Consider the following 20272-nt stretch of genomic DNA (forward strand, 5'->3'; position numbering starts at 1 on the left):
GCATCATCACCCCATCTTCACCACGGTCATGTGGACTTTCAAATTGGGGTCAATGACGTTGATGACTTGCATCTTGGCTAACTTGCCACGACCGGTTTTGGAGATGGTGCCCGCGGTGATTCCATCGATGAGAGTTGTGTACTGAAAAACAAAGGAATAAACGTAAAGAAAAAAGCAATTATAATAATAATAATGATGATAATAACAATAATAATGATAATAATAGTAATAGTAATAACAATAATGATAACAATGATAAAATAATAATAATAATAACTACAATAATAACTAATAAAAACTATAATGATAATAATTATAAAAATAATCATAGCAATGAAAATGATTAATCATAGAAATGAAAATAATGATGAAAATTAAAATAACTAATAATGAAAATTAAAATAATAAGGAAAATCTAAATAATCAATACAGAAAATGAAAATAATTGATAATGAAAATGAAAATAACAATGAAAATTAGAATGGTTAATGAAAACGAAAATAGTGAAAAAGAAAATAATAATGAAGATAATTAATAATGAGAATGAACATAATGATAAAAATAGTAATGAAAATAGAAATGAATAATAATGATTATGAAAATAATAATAGAAATGAAAGTAACTAATAATGTAAATGTTTAATAATGAAAATCAAAATAATAATAAAAATGAAAATAATTAATAATAGAAATTAAAATCTATATACTTATAAAAGTCTGATAATCTTGTTTGGCATCACGCTTGCTTGCTTGAAATCGTCACACAGCCAATCAGAAGAAGCGATATTACGTCACGACTGAGGACCAGCCAATCAGAAAAAGATATATGACGTCACGACTGAGGACCACCCAATCAGAAGAATAGATCAGAAGAAGAGATATGACATCACAACTGAGGACTAGCCAATCAGAAGAGACATGACGTCATGACATCAGCTCTGTGGGTCCTAAAGAACCCCAGCTCTGAGCGGGTGACGTCACGACTACTAATTTTCCAATTTGCCAAATTTTTAATTTACACTTTTCCGATTACATATTTTCTGACCATTAATATTCAAATTTTTCATAGTTATTATTTAAAAGTATAGCCAACTCTTGACTTAGCATTTATGAGGCATAATGAGTATATTAGAATATTACGTACAGTTCCAAGCAATGACGACATGACGTCACAATCTTCTGCATTTCAAGTCACTGCCTTCGTCTACTGAATAGAGGTAAGAGCTCTAAATTATATTCAGTTTGATGTAGAAACTTATTTTCTGTGATTTATACTATACGGTGATAGTGACATAGTATATCTATCATAAAGTTTATATTTATAAACGTTGTTACTCGCTCAAGTCCCATGGGACTCCCTGAATGATAATGATAATGAGTGGGAGTGGGGTGACGAGACGTGACATAACATAAGCATAATTAATTAAGGAGGAGGCTCTCCTTATTTAATTTCTTGAGAACGCCTGTATCCAGTTTACTTTCCTTCGAGAGAGCACGAGGACCGCACACAACTGGTAAGTCTTAAGCTAATAGTAACCTGCTTTAAAAAGAGGAGCCATTTAAGATTTTATTTGACCCAACGGGTCACGGGTGGTCTAGTAACTAATAAAAAATTAAAATTATAATAAAAACTAAAGAAAATAATAAAAATTAAAATAATAATAACAATAATTATCAATAATAACGTAAATAATGAACACTAAGAATAAAAATAATAAGAAGAAGAATGATAATAATTAATAGTAAAAAATAAAAAGATGATAATATTGATAAAAATAATGATAATAATAATAACAATAAAAACAATTATAGTAGTAATGATAAAAATAATATTGATAATAATATGTATATAAACACATACACAGTAATACGGAGCACTCTGAGGAAATGGAAATCGGTCATGCTTTGACGGAAATGCAGCCCAGACTAGGCACCTTTAGCTCCCCGTTCTTATTATTATTATTTTCACCACCACTCCATCATCATCATCATCATTATCTTTATCATTATCATTGTTGTTGTCGTTAGTATTATTACTAGTATTATCATTGGAAATGATTACATAGCCGGTAACGCCCAGCCCCTGGGGCTATTCAGGTAGTTACGAGTCAAATAACCTATATATATGGCAGCGTGTGGATATTTAGCCGATAAGAATCCTCGATGGTGCAGATAGAGGCTGCATTCAAATTATGTTTACGTTCGAATGTTTTTAAAGAATCTGTGCAACAATATTTACACCTATTTACTTAATTAATCTTCGGGAAATTGTGGCCATCTATGTCCCGGGCCAATTCCTTTAGTGTATTAGATGCATTTTTTTTTTTTTTTTTTTTTTATCTTTAGAAAATGTTTAAATTATTGATATCTAAGCCACTTTTTGGTCTCAAAACCCTAATTAGTTTCACATTTCATCCAAGTATCAGTGTATTATTACCTATTATCATTACTATTATTACTGCATCATCATTATTGTTATCATTATTATCATCATCATCATTATTATCAATATTATTATTGTTGTTGTTACGAAATAGATCTGAATTTTCTATTATCATTATTCTACTTTATTTATTCATTTATTAATCTATTCACTTATTTTGTTTTAACTTACCTGTGTCGGACCTTCAACAATGGTGAGGCGATGGGCATCTCTCGGCTGAAAATCACACTGATCCCTCCATGGTCCCAACCGCCCCGTCGTCGGTTCCAAAGCACGGGTGACCACACGCCCAATTACGGCGTGACAACGAATCACGAACACTTGACGGTCAGCGTCATCTCTAAAGTAGAACGCGAAGCCTCCTGGACGAGACCTGAAACGAGGAAAGCATGAGAGGATGTGCGACATTGGAGAGATCTGTGACGTCATGTCGCGTACAAGGTCATCCCAGTAACTGGGCTACTTCTCCTCCCACATCCTCCCTCCTCCTCCTCCTCCCTCCAACCTCCTCCATTCGAACAACAAGAAGGTGACCTCGCTTACAGAAATCTAGACTTGTCTACGAGCATTTCAACACTGACTATGTCTAATGTTCGTCTAGGTTTACAATATCTTGGTAGTGCATCATTCAGCTTTGCTATATTATATTATGACAGAAAACCAATTTGATATTTGGAGATTTGAAAAATAGAATATTGTAACAGAAGTCGTTTTCACTCGAACGAACGAACTCCCAATTGCCGGCGTTGGCAGTCAAGCCCGTGGAAGCCCAGTGTGATGACACTCTAAAGAAGCCCCTTTTTCTCAATATTTTCTCATGTTATATCATATGGAACATTCAGGCTATACCACACTGCTGTGCGAGTTATTGAATTATTTTGGATATAGGGAAAAAGGGAAGGGAAGGTTACTTAGGAAGACAATGGTGTGATTAAACCTAGATATGGATTTAAAAAAAAAAAATGTAGTCGAAGAATTGAACCGAGTGAGACGACATTCACAAGCTGACAAATTATGTTTTATTTGAATTTATTGTTTCTGGCCCTCCTTGAAAAGAGAACAACGTGGATGCTCGTGCGGAGCTGTCGACTGGGAGACAGTTACGATCTATAATAACGACAATATGAGCAACAACAACGTACCCCTCAGATCCTGTGCGTTGGACCTTTACGTGCGTCGTGTAATGGGCCTCGTGATCATGTGGTAGGTCAAAACAAACTAATTTCATAAAAGGCACCACACTATGCTCATTCTTTACAACGACACTCGATTCATCAGCCGCTGCTTCTTTAGGTGTTGTATTTCCCGCTCTCTTTTCTCCGTTTTCTTTTTCTCCTCCAACGGCGCCAGAACTGTTGTTCGCCTCACCCAGCTGATGCGAAAGAGTTTCCGCTGATGGTTCGGACGCCCCCAGCGTCGACACGGGACCCTGCATCTGTCATAGGGACACAGTAAATAAGTAACCGAGAAGAAGAGAGGGGAAATAGTGGGGGGGGGGGAGGGGGTCAACATTATTTCAATTGGACACCTGGAGACTGGGAATGTTGCCTCATTCTTTCGTAAACCTGTGACAGGTCAAAACGGACCTTCCAACTAAAACAAACCTTCTTGTTAGAACTCGTATTCCCCGCTCTCTTTTCTCCCTTTTCCTTTCCTTCTCCAGAACTGGCGCCAGAACTGCTGTTTGCCTCACCCAGCAGTCGCCGAAGAGTTTCCGCTGATGATTGGAACGCTCCTAGTGTCGACATGGGACCCTGCATCTGTCATAGGGATACAACATAAAAGTAGATCAAAAGAAAAGGGGGGAAATAGTGTTTAAGGGGTAACATTATTTTTATTGGATACCTGAGGGACTGGGAATATTGCGTCATCCTCTTGTAAACAGTTTCGTCGTCATAAAAATGGGTAATAGAAGGTCCTAGCACTGCGCGGACAAATACTCACAAGACAATTGCTCATACCTTTAGCTGAAAAAGCGACAAATGCTCACAAATTATTCTTTATGTTTCTTATTGTGAATAACATACATATCAATCTTTAAAGAAACTGATCATTCAACAAATATTGATTCATTTCCCAATACTTGTAGCTTTTTACAGTACCACAACATTATCATATGGATCCAGTTGCACTATCAGTCTTTATTCCAGAGGGGTGCAGTGTCGATATCAGTGCGCAGTCCCTACGAAGAGCTTCAACCGATGTCCAGAATGAAGGGTGATGATGTCCTACTAATGATGGAAATGATGTGTTCCATCCTTTTCAACTCTGTTGTTCGTTCGTGTTTGTCCTTCAAGAGAGGCCTGATGAACGTTCCAGACAGGAACGTCGAAGCGGGCTGGAGTGTGCCACACGCGTAGAGGAGGTAGTGGAGTATCTCGATGGACTCGTGGTGGCTGGACTTGGCGGAAGGTACCCGTGACGTATGTCGCTTCAAAGTAGCAAACTAGGTCCTCCAGGCCTTCGGGTATTCTGTTCTTGAGGTACGACCGCATGCCTTCCTGGTCCTGGCTGGTCTGGGGCTCTAAAGCCGAAGCGCTTCACATCCTCAACCTGTGCGGTTCAGCTCGGTCTGGCTCAAGTTTTGAAGTTTTCTCCACGTTCTCTCCAGCCTTGCGTGGTGACATGAGGTCCTAGTAGGTACTGCTGATACCGACCGAATGGCTGCCAGCTCAAAGTCGGTGACTAAGAGCCTGGGGTCAGGAAAGATTGTCCAACATTTCTTCCATTTTGTCGACCACAACTTGCAGCAGTTCTTGGCCAGCCCGAGCACTCTTTCCAGGGAGGGAGGAAGGCATCGACGCAAGAGGACCTCGTATGACGCAAGCTGTTCAAATATGCTCGGACTGATGGAACAATTGCCGTCCATTCACCAGGTGTCAGCTTGTGCGACATGTCGCAGTTGCTCCTCGGATGCATAGACCACAACGCGTTGTCGTTCTTCTGGACCTGAGTCATGGATGAGGAAGGGCCTCGGAGCTGCTCCACCAGTTTGTGTCCAAGTCCTCTGTGATGACTAGGTCCCGAAGTGATGCAGGGTCCTCAGGAAGGACACCCACGCAGTTGTCGTTGAAGATCTCTCATGACAATGTTGGCACGGACCTCCTCAGTGGCTTGTAGCAGAGCTTGAGTCAGAAGTTGGTTTGGACGACTCACTGATTGCTTTGCTTGTGTCTTCATTATAGTTCTTAGCTTGGTGACTTGTATCCCAGTCCTAGTTGATGTTCGATCTTGGGTTTTCATAGTCGTCATCAGTAGTGAGACCTCCCTTAACTATGAATTATGACATTCTTATATATAGCCAAAATAGTTGTTTACCCTATACAGGAACTGGGAAAGGTACTCAACATACAGCATATAGTGAACTGCTCTACTAACTATGATCCTTTGAAAATAACAATGGGAACAAATATTTGAAAATTACAAAAAAAAAAAAAAAAAAAAAATTGTGTGAGCATTTGTCTCTTTTTCAACTAAGGATGTGAGCAATTGTCTTGTGAGTATATACCCAGTGAGCATTTGTGGCTAATGTAATTTAACACAAGTGAATGCAAGGTTATGCACATAGGTAAACATAACAGTAAGTACAATTACAAGTTATTTGGAAATTCGTTGACAAAAGTGGATAGTGAAAAGGATATTGGCATGATTATCAGTACATATACCATACATACATATACCAAAGGCTTTTTCCCCCTTACACGGGAGGTAGCCAAAAGACGAGGCATAGAAACCACTCCCTCCCATTCCATCCCCTATATACTCCACTCCCCTCTACTCTCTTCCCTCCCCCTTATCTTGGCCCCTCCTGGATGACGGGTCATCCCTGCATCTTGTCCACTGCCCTGGGTCAGAAGTAGTGTCGCAAGACACAGCACACCCCCTCATACATCACAGCATCATCCACACACAGCCATTCTTCACTCACCCCCTATCTTCAGTCCTCTCCCGTCCTTCCTCAACAGACATTCCCCTTTTTCCCAATGCCCCTTTTACCCCATCCATCCATCTCATCCTAGGACGTCCCCTCATGTTCACTCCTTTCACCTCTGCCTTCCACACCTCTTTTACTAATCTTTCTTTATTCATTCTTTCCATGTGTCCAAACCATCCCAATACTCTTTCATCAACCCTATCTCCCAACTCCCTTTCCACCCCTGTTCTCCTCACCTCCATTTCTCACTCTATCTAGCCTAGGAACCCCTATCATACTTCTCAGGCATTTCATCTCAAACACATCCAAACTCCTCCTCTCTTCCTCTCTTATGGTCCATGTTTCTGCCCCATACAGTGCTGTCGGCACAATCACTACTTCATACAATATCCTATTGGCATCCATTCCCAAATGTCTATTTTTCATTACACTTTTTAATCCCCCAAGGCATTTACTCGCTTCTCTCAATCTACAGTCTACCTCCACCCCCACTCCTCCCTTTCCTGCCATATTCGCACCCAAGTATCTAAAACTATCCGCTTCCTCCAGTCTCTCTCCCTTAATACTCACTTCCAGCCTGCAACCACTCTCTCCCCTTGTGCATCTCATCACCTTACTTTTACCCACCTTCAACTTCCTTCTTTCACACACCTTCTCAAACTCTGTCACTAACTTCCTCAATCCCTCCTCTGGTACTGCTACATGCGTTGTGTCGTCAGTAAACAACAACTGGCTTATCTCCCACTTTTCTCCTTTTTCTTTAACCATCTCCAATCCCCGACCCGCCACCCTTGCATTCACCTCTCGCACCACCCCATCCATGTAAAGATTGAACAGCCAGGGGGACAAAACACATCTCTGACGAAGTCCCACCTTTACCTCAAACCACTCACTCTCTCCATTTCTAATCCTAACATAAGCTCTACTACTCTCGTAAAAACTCTTGACTGCTCAAATCATCTAAGCAGTGTATTTCAGCCTCTGAGAAAGCAAATAAGGTTCTAGGACTCATTGCGCGATCTTTTGACTTCAAAAGTCTAGCTCTCATTAACAAGCTCTATAAATCGTTAGTTTGTCCACATTTGGAATATGCTGTTTCCGTATGCTCACCGAATCTTAATAAAGACACTGGCAGATTGGAAAAAGTACAAGGGCGAGCCACAAAAATGATTCTAAATATCAAACTAAATCATACGAAAATCAACTAAAACATATGAATCTGTTTTCCCTAAAAAAGCGTAGACTCTGAGGTGAATTGATATTGGTCTTTAAGATTCTAAAGGGAATTAATAACATCAATAGTGATAAAATTTTCACACTGAATGAGAATCAGACTAGAAATAATGGTCTCAAATTGTCAGGAAATAGATTTAATTTGGAAGTGGGTAGAAACAACTTTGCCAACCTTGTAGTTAATGAATGGAATAAACTTCTTGTAGAGGCAGTGCAATGTAGTTCAGTTCGAAGATTTAAGATTCGTTTAAATAAGCACTTAGGCAAGATTCTGTAATGACTACCATTTATTTTATATTATTTGTTTGTTTTTTATCATTATTTGATTGATTTTCATGTATTATTATTTATCCGTCACTTTATTATTATTTACTATTTACTTGTTTGTTTATTTTTAACTATATCTATGCATTTATCTATTTTAATATCATTTATATTATTATCAATTTTTTTTATTTATCATTATATATATATATATATGTATATACATATGTATATACTGTATATATATATACATATATATAATATATATATATATACTATATATATATTATATATATATATATACATATATATATGTATATATATATATATATACATATTGCATCCGACCTAGTTATGGACCAAAAGCTCTCCTGTTGGCATGTTCCTCCTTTATAATGCTTGTGAGCATTTGCCATGGACTCTCCACGCTAAATTTTTAGAATTGTTGATTTCTAATCCTCATGTCTCATTCAGATAATCTTTCGCCCAGTTAAAATGGACAAGCTAAAGTAAAGGATGTCGACATGACAAACTTTAAAAATGCGACACCTTTATCCTCTTTCGTTGCCGCTTGTAGTATTATTTCCAGACCTTGGTTAATACCTCCAGTTATTACGAGGGTTTCTTATTATTTAGGTCAGGAACTAACAACTTCAGACGGACAATCTTGAATGTATTCTGAAGGTTTGTTTTGACCCTGCCGTGATGTGACTTACCAGGTAGCAGACATTACGTCATATCGCATGTCTTTACTAAACTGAAGCGTTACGTCATCTCGGTGAAATACAATTTGAGGTTTATTTATTTTGAATTAACATGTTTCATTCTATTTGCTCGTATCATTTGGCTGTATGTGAGCTCATTTTTTTTCTTTGTTATTTTCTTGAGCATTCGTTATGCACCCAACTCTTCTCGATTACTCTCACCGAGCTTCTCAACCATGTGCACAACAAAACTATTATGTGATAAGTCCTCTTTTTACTCCTCGATATTTTCCGTCTGTAGTATTTCTTAGCAATTGAAATAAACAAATACTTAAAAAAGAAATTGAGGAAGCGAATAGGATTTACCTGTATTTGGAGATCAACTCGATTTCTATTCAAGCGAAGTGACTTCTGTTGGAGCAAATCTTCAACAGCCCAAAGGGAGGAAGTTCTCTCCACGACCTTATTCTGTTCCTCATTTGCGCTGATGTGACGCTGGACCATGGAGAGCGTTTGACTCAGAGGACCTATTAAGCTTTGAGCCATTTTCTTAACGTCTTGTATGGCCGCCTCGATACTGACCAAACACTCATAGAAACTTTGTCCGTCAAGGCTGTACTTGGACAAAAGGAGGCTTTTGGCCTGTGAGTGTTCAAGCACCTGGTGCTTCAGGTCCTGGTGGAACGGCCTGCACTCGGGACATATGTCCTTGCGACATTCTGCACACCACAGAGAGAATGCCTGTCCTCCGTGGATGGGGCAATTGCCCGAATGTGGCTCTTCCTCCTCCTCCTCCTCCTTTGTGAGATCTCCGGTGGGAATGTCGTCCACATCTCCTAAGTATTCTTCCTTTCTGCACTGGAAACAGGACACTACACCGCCGTTCAAACTGTGGACTTGACGCAGACAAGGGAGACAAAAGGAGTGGCCACACGACAGCACTCGTGGTCGTCGATCCTCGTCGAATTTGTTAAAGCAATTGGGGCAATCCATCCTGGAAAAGGCGAGAAAAAGAAATATATAAATATATATAAAACATTACCCATGGTATACTCATACATCATCAAACAACTACATCATTAATAGACACACACACACACACACACACACACACACACACACACACACACACACACACACACACACACACACACACACACACACACACACACACACACACACACACACACACACATGGGATGGGCGAACTGTGTGTACATGGACCTGGAGAGGGGCTTTGGTAAAGTACCTCACAGTCTACTTGTGTGAAATTGGAACACACGTCAGAGAACTGAGAGGAGGCCAACTACTCCAGTGGGTGAAATATCTTTCGAAGGGAAGACTGTAGTCAAAGATAAGATGTCAAGGTGGAGAGGAGTAACGAGGGGAGTTCCACCAGGTTCAGTGATTGGAGCTCCAATAATGTTTCTTGTCGATGTCAATGGCATGATGGAAGGTACAATAAGCTGTGGCAACGTGTTTGCAGGTGACGCCAAAAGCATGAGGGGGAAAAAAAAAAGGCGAGATCTGCACTGCTTTAAAAAGATCTAGGCACTATCTTTTGCATGGAGACAAGAATGAGAAATGAAGTCCAGTACCAAAAAATGCAAAGTACTGGAAATGGGCAGCAGCATCAGTGGCAAAAGACCATCTCTAAAACATTCCTTGGGAAGTGAACCAAAAACAAAAGAGGAAAAATACTTGGGAGTGCTGACGACAAACATATGAGCAGCACTGTGGGAGAGACATACGGATTGCTGCACAAGAGTGAACTAGCTTTTCACTATATGGATGAACAGTTGATGGAAAATAAATGAATAAATAAATAAAATCCCTGACATGTCCAAGACTGGGATATGCATTAGTGGTATGGTCCTCACACGTCACTAAAGGGGGTAGATTGCATTGGCAGAGGGGATCTTCCGATTAAATATGGCGGGGCTTAAGAAGTCATGGGAACAAATCAAGAAGGACTTTATGTACAGATCATGTTAAGGAATACAAATTTCCATATAGATGGATTAATAATACTTGCAATAATTAAGACGATGATATAGCCCAAACTGGAACAATACTCGCATCTATATCTAAATATCATAACTGGAAATAATGGATATAAATTAAGTTGGAATTGTACATGAATTTCCATATAAATGCATAAATGCTTGTAATACATTAGGTGATATACCCCATACTGAAAAAGTACATGAATCCAAATCTGAATATTATAACTGGAAATCAAGGATGTAGATTAAGATGGAAATGTACATGAATTTGAGGCTAGCTGTGACAAATTGGAGAGTAGCAGACGGGACCCTACGAGCGTTGCTCCTTTCCTGTATGCTACAATTAGGTGAATACAGCCCACATAGCATAAAATACATTAAAAAATTGTATCTGAACAAAATAAGAAAATGGAAGTCATCTACTACAATCGAGTTCGAAAATTATTTATATAGCAACTGCTTTCACAAAATCATCAAGAAGTATATGTATTTACTAATATATATATATATATATATATATATATATATACACATATATATATATACATATACTTTCTAAATAGAAATGTAGTAGCACATTTGTAGATAACACACAGGAACCCACAGTCGGAGAAAGAATAAACTTCGAATAAAGAATAATCCTATATTTCGGCTATCAACTGTAGCCCTCTTCAGGAAAGTACATAAGAAAGAGAACAGAGGGGACTTATAAACTACAGTAAGAAGAGATGTGGACAGTTGACCTCACTCAGACGCGGGGCTAACTGGGGTGGCGGAGGAGGGAGGGGGTGAGGAGAGGGGAGGATGTAAAGTCCGCACTAGCTTATTTATTGCTGCGCGTGAGATAATGTCAGGTGTCCACTTGCCTTTAGAAATATTAATATGAGGGAATTCCTCAATTAATGCTGATTCGACTTTTTTCCTCCTGAAACCACAGTGGGACTTGTACACTAATCTGGCCTTACCCCAGTCGAAAGAATGATTCTTATTTTTAACATGAAGAAATACAGCCGAATTTTCCTGCCCATACCTAATTGACCTTTTATGTTCTGCCAATCTAGTGTTCAAGTCTCTCCCGGTTTGACCCAAGTAAACCAAATCACAATCTTTGCAGGGCAAACAATAAACACCAGGTGACTCAACTTCCTTCGGCTTTTGTTGAACGTTCACAATTTGCTTACGTACGGTGTTAGGATAGTGATAGGCAATAGTGAGACGTTCACGAGGAAACAATTTAGTAGAAGAACTGATGGTATTATTGAATGGAATTTTTAAATTGTCCTTAAAGGAGCGGTTGAAATTTGAGGGGACGGAAGTTTTAAAATGGTTGGCCCTAGCCTTACTGAGGGCTTGGTCCAGAAACCAAGGTGGATAAGCCAACTTCTCAAGTTGACATTTGATCACCTCAATCTCATGGTCCAGAAATTGAGGATTTGCAGTCCTCAATTTCTGGACCATGAGATTGAGGTGATCAAATGTCAACTTGAGAAGTTGGCTTATCCACCTTGGTTTCTGGACCAAGCCCTCAGTAAGGCTAGGGCCAACCATTTTAAAACTTCCGTCCCCTCAAATTTTCACCGCTCCTTTAAGGACATTTTAAAAATTCCATTCAATAATACCATCAGTTCTTCTACTAAATTGTTTCCTCGTGAACGTCTCACTATTGCCTATCACTATCCTAACACCGTACGTAAGCAAATTGTGAACGTTCAAACAAAGCCGAAGGAAGTTGAGTCACCTGGTGTTTATTGTTTGCCCTGCAAAGATTGTGAGTTGGTTGACTGGGTTCAAACCGTGATCGACTTGCACACTAGATTGGCAGAACATAAAAGGTCAATTAGGTATGGGCAGGAAAATTCGGCTGTATTTCTTCATGTTAAAAATAAGAATCATTCTTTCGACTGGGGTAAGGCCAGATTAGTGTTCAAGTCCCACTGTGGTTTCAGGAGGAAAATAGTCGAATCCAGCATTAATTGAGGAATGCCCTAATATTAATATTTCTAAAGGGCAGTGGACACCTGACATTATCTCACGCGCAGAATTAAATATGCTTGTGCGGACTTTACTTCCTCCCCTCTCCTCACCCCTCCCTCCTCCGCCACCCCAGTTAGCCACCGCGTGCTGAGTGAGGTCAACTGTCCACAATCTCTTCTTACTGTAGTTTATACGTCCCCTCTGTTTCTCTTTCTTATGTACTTTCCTGAACGAGGGCTACAGTTGATAGCCGAAATAATATAGGATTATTCCTTTATTCGAAGTTTATTCTTTTCCGACTGTGGGTTCCTGTGTGATACACTATACATATGCACTAAAAACCCACTATTGATTTGGATTTAAGAAAAAGAAAGGAAAATAACGATTGTCTGTATATTTCGATCCACTTGCTGTGATCCTCTTCCAAGCCGGAATACATAGATAAGAGAAACACACATTACTTATATACAGAGGAGAGAGGATGAGAGGTGGAGTAAGGGAACATGGACATTTCATATCAGGTGGCGTCTGAGTTGCCGCGCGGACTTTGTGGCAAGTCGTCCGTCTTTTACAATATAAGGAAAGTAATTTATTAAACTGCCAAGGTGGTTATATTAATCAGGTGACCATTGTCCTTTTGAAATGTTAAAAGTTTGGGGGGAATTGTTGTTAATTAACGGAACGATTCCAATAATTTTCCTTTTATAACTACATTTTTGATTTGTAAAATTATTTTGGCCTCGTCCAAATTTATGCAGTGATTATTGTTGGCGACGAGTTGAAATTACAGCGGAGTTCCTGTCGTGGCGTATTTTACTGAAATTTTGTGTTCTTTTTAATTCTTGTTTTTAATTCTCTATCCGTTTGTCCCCAATACTCTTCATTCACATTCCTCGAGCAGGGTAATTTGTAAATCTCCGAGGTTTGTGTCTTCTGTTGTTCTGTGATGAACGTTTACTACTTTTCTGAGATAAACTGTTGGTGGTAAACTATGAATGATTTTTTATGTTGTCTTTTGGTTTGCAATTTGGGAAAAATAATTATTGATAGATTTATTATAAGGGAAGTTTTAGGCAATTTTTGGTTTCCAATTATGATGCTGAGATGGGTTGGAAGTGGATTTAAAGATTTATAATGGTTTTGGCCTTACTTAAGGCGTTGTTTTGTAAACCAGGTCTTGGGTTACCCTAATCTTCTTAATTGATTTTTTTTGTTAACGTTTTTGATTAGAATTTCTGGGTCCAAATAAGATGGGCTCCATAGTCTTAGTGCCCTTCGAACACAAAGACCCGAGTAGTAACAATATACTTTGATATTTGTCACGGATGGTAACTAAAGAAGTGTACATAGCTCCCAGTGTGCGTTGCGTTTTCTGTACACTGTGAAAGAAAGATGGTCCTGATGTCTCATGACTAAGATGTCCCCCCAAAAAATGGTAAACTATTATCCACTTCCCCCATTCACTTTGAATTTTAATGTTAGCAGTTAGGAGGTTGAGTTTGTTGAAGAAGTCATTTAACAGGAACCCCACTCTTCATCCCCAAATCGTGAAGATGTCATCCACATATCTATAACCAAAACCATTTCCGTAGGGTTTTTTATGTCCTGCTAGATTAGTACCGTCTCAAAATATTCCATGTATAACCGTTTGCTAGCACCGGGGAGAGATTAGATCCCACTTGAACAGCCACAATTTTTGCTTGTAATATTTAATCATTAAACGAATAAAAACATCTTGTGCCAGCACATAATTTAGTTTTACTTAGATGGGAAGGAAGGTTGATCCTGATAAAGCTGTAATTTATTTTCCCAGGAACTATCAATAACTTCTGTTACATTGATATTTGTAAATAAAGACACTATGTCTAGGGCATAACAATTTTACTCCGTCCCGGAAGATGGTGGACTTTTGATTTCTTATCTATAAAATCTTCTGAGGATGCTTTATGTGTGGATCCCAGAAAAAACATCATACCGAACGGTGATAAGATGTTCGTGAGCCATTTTGTATAACTTACTAGTTACACAGAGTTCCTATTACAGATGATGGGTCTAAGGGGGTGTGTTTTTCCTTATGTATTTTTGGGAGGGGCCATAAAAATTGGGTAACTGTGGATTAGTGACTTAACAAGCTGTTAAAAATCTTACATTTCCCAAGATATACGTGCCTTTTTATTGAAATCTGAGACGGGTACCCTTTTGAGAGAGGTTTTTTCCTTTTTTTTTTTAGTCAATTTTTCGTATAATTGTTTTCAATGTCAATTTAAGAGATCAGAAAAGTTTCTTTTCGTGATCTGAGGTTGTTGAGGATTCCTATTTTCCCACCCTTGTCTGCTCTGGTAATGATTAACATCTTTGCCGATCTTGTGAGATGATTCTACTGCCAGCTTGTAAACGTTCAGGCAACCCGCTAATCATCCTTAAAACAATCCATGAATACCTTTGCATTAAAATCCCTTTTTAAAGCAACAACAACTCACTATCATAATTGTTGGAGTGCACAACAGAACTCCGCGGTATTTCAACCACGTCGCCAAAACAATAATCACTGCATAAATTGGGCCCCCGGAGGCCAAACTAAATTTTCCAAATCCGATAATGTAGTTATTAAACAAGGAAAATTATTGAATCTTCCCTTAATTTAAAACAAATTCCCAAACTTTAACATTTCTAAAGGGACAATGGTCACCTGAATTATATAACCACCTTGGCAGTACTAATAAATTACTTCCTTAATATTGTAAAAGCGGACGAACTTGCCACAAAGTCCGCCGCGTGGCCAACTTAGACGCCACCTTGATATGAAATGTCCATGTTCCCTTACTCCACCTCTCTCCTCTCGCATATAGGTAATGTGTTTTCTACTTATCTATGTATTCCCGCTTGAAGGAGGGATCACAGCAAGATGACTTTGGCAGTGTCGAAATATACAGGAAATCGTTATTTTCCTTTCTTTTCTTAAATCCAAACAATAGTGGGTTTTTTAGTGCATTTATTAATGTGTTACGACATTACTGGACAGTAATACTCTATATATATATATATATATATATATATATATATATATGTAGATAATATGTATATATATATATACATATATATTATATAGTGTGTGTGTGTGTGCGTGTGAGTAAAAGGCTGGTAGATGAAGGTATAGACAGGTAGGTTAGATAGAGGGATTTACAGATGTGCGAGGAAATTTAATTTTTTACCGATGTTAGATGTTTTGAAAACAATAGCCGCCGAGGGAGTTGCGGAGTTGAATAATCTCGCCTCACCGTCGTAAAATTTTGTAAACAAAAGCAAACGTGGGTCCACAGATATTTAACGCTGGTTGTGACCAATATGTACAACACTAAGCCACTTCCGCATTATATATAAAGATTGGCTTGTGTAAGCAGTATTGCTTAAGACGGTTGTAACAGTCTTATCTGGTTGGAGAAGGGTGGAGTAGGAGAAACATTTTATTGGTACATGGGAGAAAGAGTCACGCCTTAAGGGGAGGCAGCACGGCACTTATTTGTAACGGTCCCCGAGATTATTGGATGACATTAAGTAGTGAGTCGTACGGAACAGAGATGGTTAGCTTAGTGAGTGGATTGGGGATCCCAAGGCGGGGAGTCCTCTGGTGTGCCTAAAAAAGGACAAGTTGTTAGAAGATTTAGTTGAAAAAAAAAAAATCAAGATGAAAAAATATCTCAACCGTGTAAATACCCTGACTCAGAAGCACATGCTTAGTGGAGCTTTGGGATAAGTAGGATGAAGTGGTGGGCTAAGTGGGGCCGTACAGAGGGAAAATAATGGACAAATTGAGTGACTAAACTCACAGTTAAGACAATGATCAAAAAGAAAGTGAAAAGTGAAGGAAGAAATACAAAACAATTATAAGGGAAAACAGTAAACAGAAATTACCCAGATACATTTCATTTAGGAGACGCAGGACAACTGAAGTGTAAAGTGAAGGGCGGTCGACATATATATATATAGTATTATATATTATTATATAATTTATATATATATATATATGTTATATCTATATATATGTATATATATATATATATATATATATATTATCTCTATATTCATATATTTGATTAAATATATATATAGATATATATTTGCGTTAGTAACCACTAGGAAAAGTAAATCAACGATAGCCCAGAGCGCCTTCAGCATAATTACATCTTCAGTGCTGAAGTTGTGATTATACGAAAGCACTCTACTTCATTAGTTTACTTTTCTAGTGGTTTACTTACGCAATCCTTGCGGTGAAACCACAGCGTTCCTAGTGTTTTTATTGCATATTAAGGTCCAGGGTTTCCGAATCCTTTGGCAGAGCTTCTAAAATGGCTCAATCCTTTAAACATACACAAATTGTCGGAGGGGACTCGCCTGATATGGGGATTGGAATTTTGAAATTTGAGGACTACCTCTTCCTGTAGCTACGTGGAGTGTGGTCAGGGACTTGTACAGTCCTTTTGTTACCATCCCCCCACGCACGTAGGCTCAGTTGCTAGCAATCTTGGGCTTCGTGCATTATGCACCACACTGATCAGGGTTCGACAATCCTTGGCAGAGCTTCTCAAAATGTTTATATACATATATATGTATATACATATATTATTATATATGGACATCTCCCTCACCAGGAAACAACACTCCCTCACCAGGCAACAACTAGATACCACATGGACACTCCCCTCCAACCAGGCAACAACTAGAAACACAAAACAACAAAACTGTAATCGTGCGCAAGACAGAAGAGAGATTAAGGATGGTCTGGAATCAATTTTTATTCGTGTCTGGATCAACCTCCATCAAATATACAGCTTACAGGCCTGAAGTTTCACTTCCATAAATGAGGAAGCCCAACCAGCAATCTCCAGGGGAACCCGGTTCGGGCACTCCGTGGGTAGCTATGCGGACACGGACATCTCCCCCGCCACACGACATCTCCCCCGCCACACCTCGTATGACTTCCTTGTCCCCCAGTCAGTGTTTTCTTCGCGGGGTACAAAATCTCCCCCGCCACACTGCGTACTGTTCATTCCTGTTTTCACAGTGTATATGTAACTCCTGAAGATGACCTAAGATTGGGTCGAAATAAAAGACGTCTAGAGTAAAACACTATGTACCTTGGAGATTCTTATCAATACCTCTGAACCTTCCAACCTCCGCTCTCTCATTTCGAAATATCGTGTAGAGTAGTACTTCTTACAAGTTGAACAATTGCTACTACTGCTTGGTAGACTTCAAACCAAAGCCTGTATTCAAAATGGCCCCCCCCCGCCCCCTCCTCCTCCTCCTTCCAAAAAAAATATATATATACTATAATCTTATGATATATATATAATTATATATTATTTATATATAGATATTAATTCATATATGGTATATACTATATAGTATATTCTAATATTTAAATACATATATATATACTATCTATGTTATATACCATCTATTTATATATACTTATTAATTTACAGTATATATTACATATATATACATATATATAATATTATCTTATATATCTTATATATTATATATATCGACTTAGACGAAGGGTTAAATAGTGATGTTAGTATGTTTGCGGGACGACACTAAAATCGGACGCCTAATGTAGGTCAGGAGACGACGGCCAGATTCTGCAGGATGACCTTAATAAACTGGTTAACCATGGACGCGTGAAATGGCAAATGAACTTCAATAACTCCTAGTGTAGCGTGTTCTACGTAGGGCTACAACAACCCCCGAAATAGATACCGCTTAGATAACACGTTTTTAGACAAATCTGAGTGCGAGAGGGGGGACTTGGGACACGAAGCAGTGTATTAGCGCCAGAACTAAAGCTAAAAGTGCATTAGGATCATTGGTAGGTCGGTAACGAATAGAAGTGCAGAAGTAATTATTAAACTCTATCTCGCGATTAGTTAGGCCCATCCAGACTAATGCCGGTACCAGTTTTGGTCTCCGTTCTACCCCGAATGGACGTCAATTCACTCGCTCAGTACAGAGCACGCATGACCAAAATGATACAAGGACTCGGACATTTGCCTTACGAAGAGAGGCTTAGGCACCTAAACCTTTACACTCCTCTGGAAAGCCGGCAGCGTGCGGGGTGATCGAACTAGAAGTGTTCAAGTGGATCAAGGGCTATAACAAGGGTGATGCAAAAACAAGGTCAATTCATTAATCAAACAAAAGGGCAGGACTCGCAGTAATGGGTATAAAACTGGACAACTTTAGAGTTTAAGTGAATGAAATAGGCCGAATTGGTTTACAACTAGGGAGGTCGATGAATGAAAATTAAACTTAGTAACCATGTAGTAAGCGCTGAAACTATCAGTTGTTTTAGAAAAAAACGATTAGACAACTTTATGGATGGGGATGACAGGTGGTGATGGATACGGAAGTGCCCTAGTGTAGGCCTTATGGTCTTTTGCAGTCTCCTTTATTTTTTTATGTTTCCCTATATATATAGTATATATAAATATATATATATATACTATATATATATATATATATATATATGCTGCGACATTGTGATAAGTTGATGAAGGTGGAATAAGAAGTGGCAGGTCTAGTATCCGAGCTTTTTTGTTTATTCCTGACCGGTTCGCTCTGTACTTTCTTCATAGTAATGTGACTCTGGGGTGAAGCTGTATCTATATTTATAGTATCTATTAATATATATATATAAATATAGTATATATATACATATATATCTATACATGTTCTATACATTCTATGTAATATGTATACATATACACTATATATATATATATATATATATATTCAGTACTACTGAAATATAAAAGTCAGGGTTCGCATCCCTTGGCAGAGCTTCTAAAACGTTCAATCTTAAAATTACACAAATTGTCGGAGGGGCTCGCCTGATATGCTGATTGGATGAAATTGAGACTACCTTTTCTTTAGCTCCGTGGAGTGTGGTCAGGGACTTGTACAGTCCTTTTTGTACCATTGCACATAGCTCAGTTGCTAGCATCTTGGCTTCATGATTATGTGTGTACAGGTCAGGGTTCGAATCCCTTGGCAGAGCTTCTAAAATGTTTATGTATGTACGTATATATGTATGTGTATATATATATGTATATATATATATATTATATATATATATATATATATATGCTGGGACATTGTGATAAGTTGATGAAGGTGGAAAAAGAAGTGACAGGTCTAGTTCCGAGATTTTTAGTTTATTCCTGACCGGTTTCGCTCTGTGCGTCTTCAGATTAATGTGACTCTGGGGTGAAGCTGTACATATATATATATATATATATATATATATATATATATATGTATATATGTGTATATATATATATATGTATATATATATATATACATATACATACACACACACACACACATATATATATATGTATATGTATACATACATATACTCTCTTGTTGACAGACGAGATTAAATAATATTGCTGTTTCTGCATTGTTTATATTTTTGTTAAGAACTTCAATTTCTCTTGCAAATTTACGGTGTTGAACTGATAGTTTGCTGAGTAGCTGTCCGTATGAGGTTGCAACGTTTCGGTCTTCTCTGGAGACCATCTTCAGGCTAATTGTTTGTTTGTTTGTGTGTGTGTGTGTGTGTGTGTGTGTGTGTGTGTGTGTGTGTGTGTGTGTGTGTGTGTGACGTTTATATACTATTTTATTTCTGATTGTTTGGGTGGTGTCGTGT

General features: G+C 38.4%; 4 protein-coding genes across 10 annotated transcripts in view; 1 reads left to right on the forward strand and 3 right to left on the reverse strand.

Moving 5' to 3' along the window:
- LOC143030884 (uncharacterized) overlaps nucleotides 1-2924 on the reverse strand; it is a 2978-nt gene extending 54 nt beyond the window's left edge. The window contains exons 1-2 of the mRNA XM_076194117.1: nucleotides 2615-2924; nucleotides 1-141 (exon numbers count right to left, since the gene is read on the reverse strand). The exon at nucleotides 1-141 is cut by the window's left edge and continues 54 nt beyond it. Of these exons, the coding sequence (XP_076050232.1) occupies nucleotides 7-141; nucleotides 2615-2872 (393 nt within the window). The 5' untranslated portion in view covers nucleotides 2873-2924 and the 3' untranslated portion in view covers nucleotides 1-6. The remainder of the gene's footprint in view (nucleotides 142-2614) is intronic.
- Nucleotides 1-20272, forward strand: part of LOC143030887 (uncharacterized) — a 485211-nt gene that overhangs the window by 444028 nt on the left and 20911 nt on the right. The gene's annotated exons all lie outside the window — the stretch shown is intronic.
- Nucleotides 1-20272, reverse strand: part of LOC143030886 (uncharacterized) — a 241205-nt gene that overhangs the window by 143432 nt on the left and 77501 nt on the right. The window lies entirely within an intron of this gene.
- On the reverse strand, nucleotides 3441-9574 carry LOC143030883 (uncharacterized). The gene is made up of 3 exons (XM_076194116.1): nucleotides 8945-9574; nucleotides 4048-4203; nucleotides 3441-3878 (listed from the first exon to the last, which is right to left on the reverse strand). The coding sequence occupies exons 1-3, from the start codon at nucleotides 9569-9571 to the stop codon at nucleotides 3456-3458; spliced, it is 1206 nt and encodes a 401-aa protein (XP_076050231.1). The 5' UTR covers nucleotides 9572-9574; the 3' UTR covers nucleotides 3441-3455.

Source organism: Oratosquilla oratoria, chromosome 12 (assembly GCF_046742065.1).
Source record: "Oratosquilla oratoria isolate Oo_2021 chromosome 12, ASM4674206v1, whole genome shotgun sequence".
Classification (NCBI taxonomy): domain Eukaryota; kingdom Metazoa; phylum Arthropoda; class Malacostraca; order Stomatopoda; family Squillidae; genus Oratosquilla; species Oratosquilla oratoria.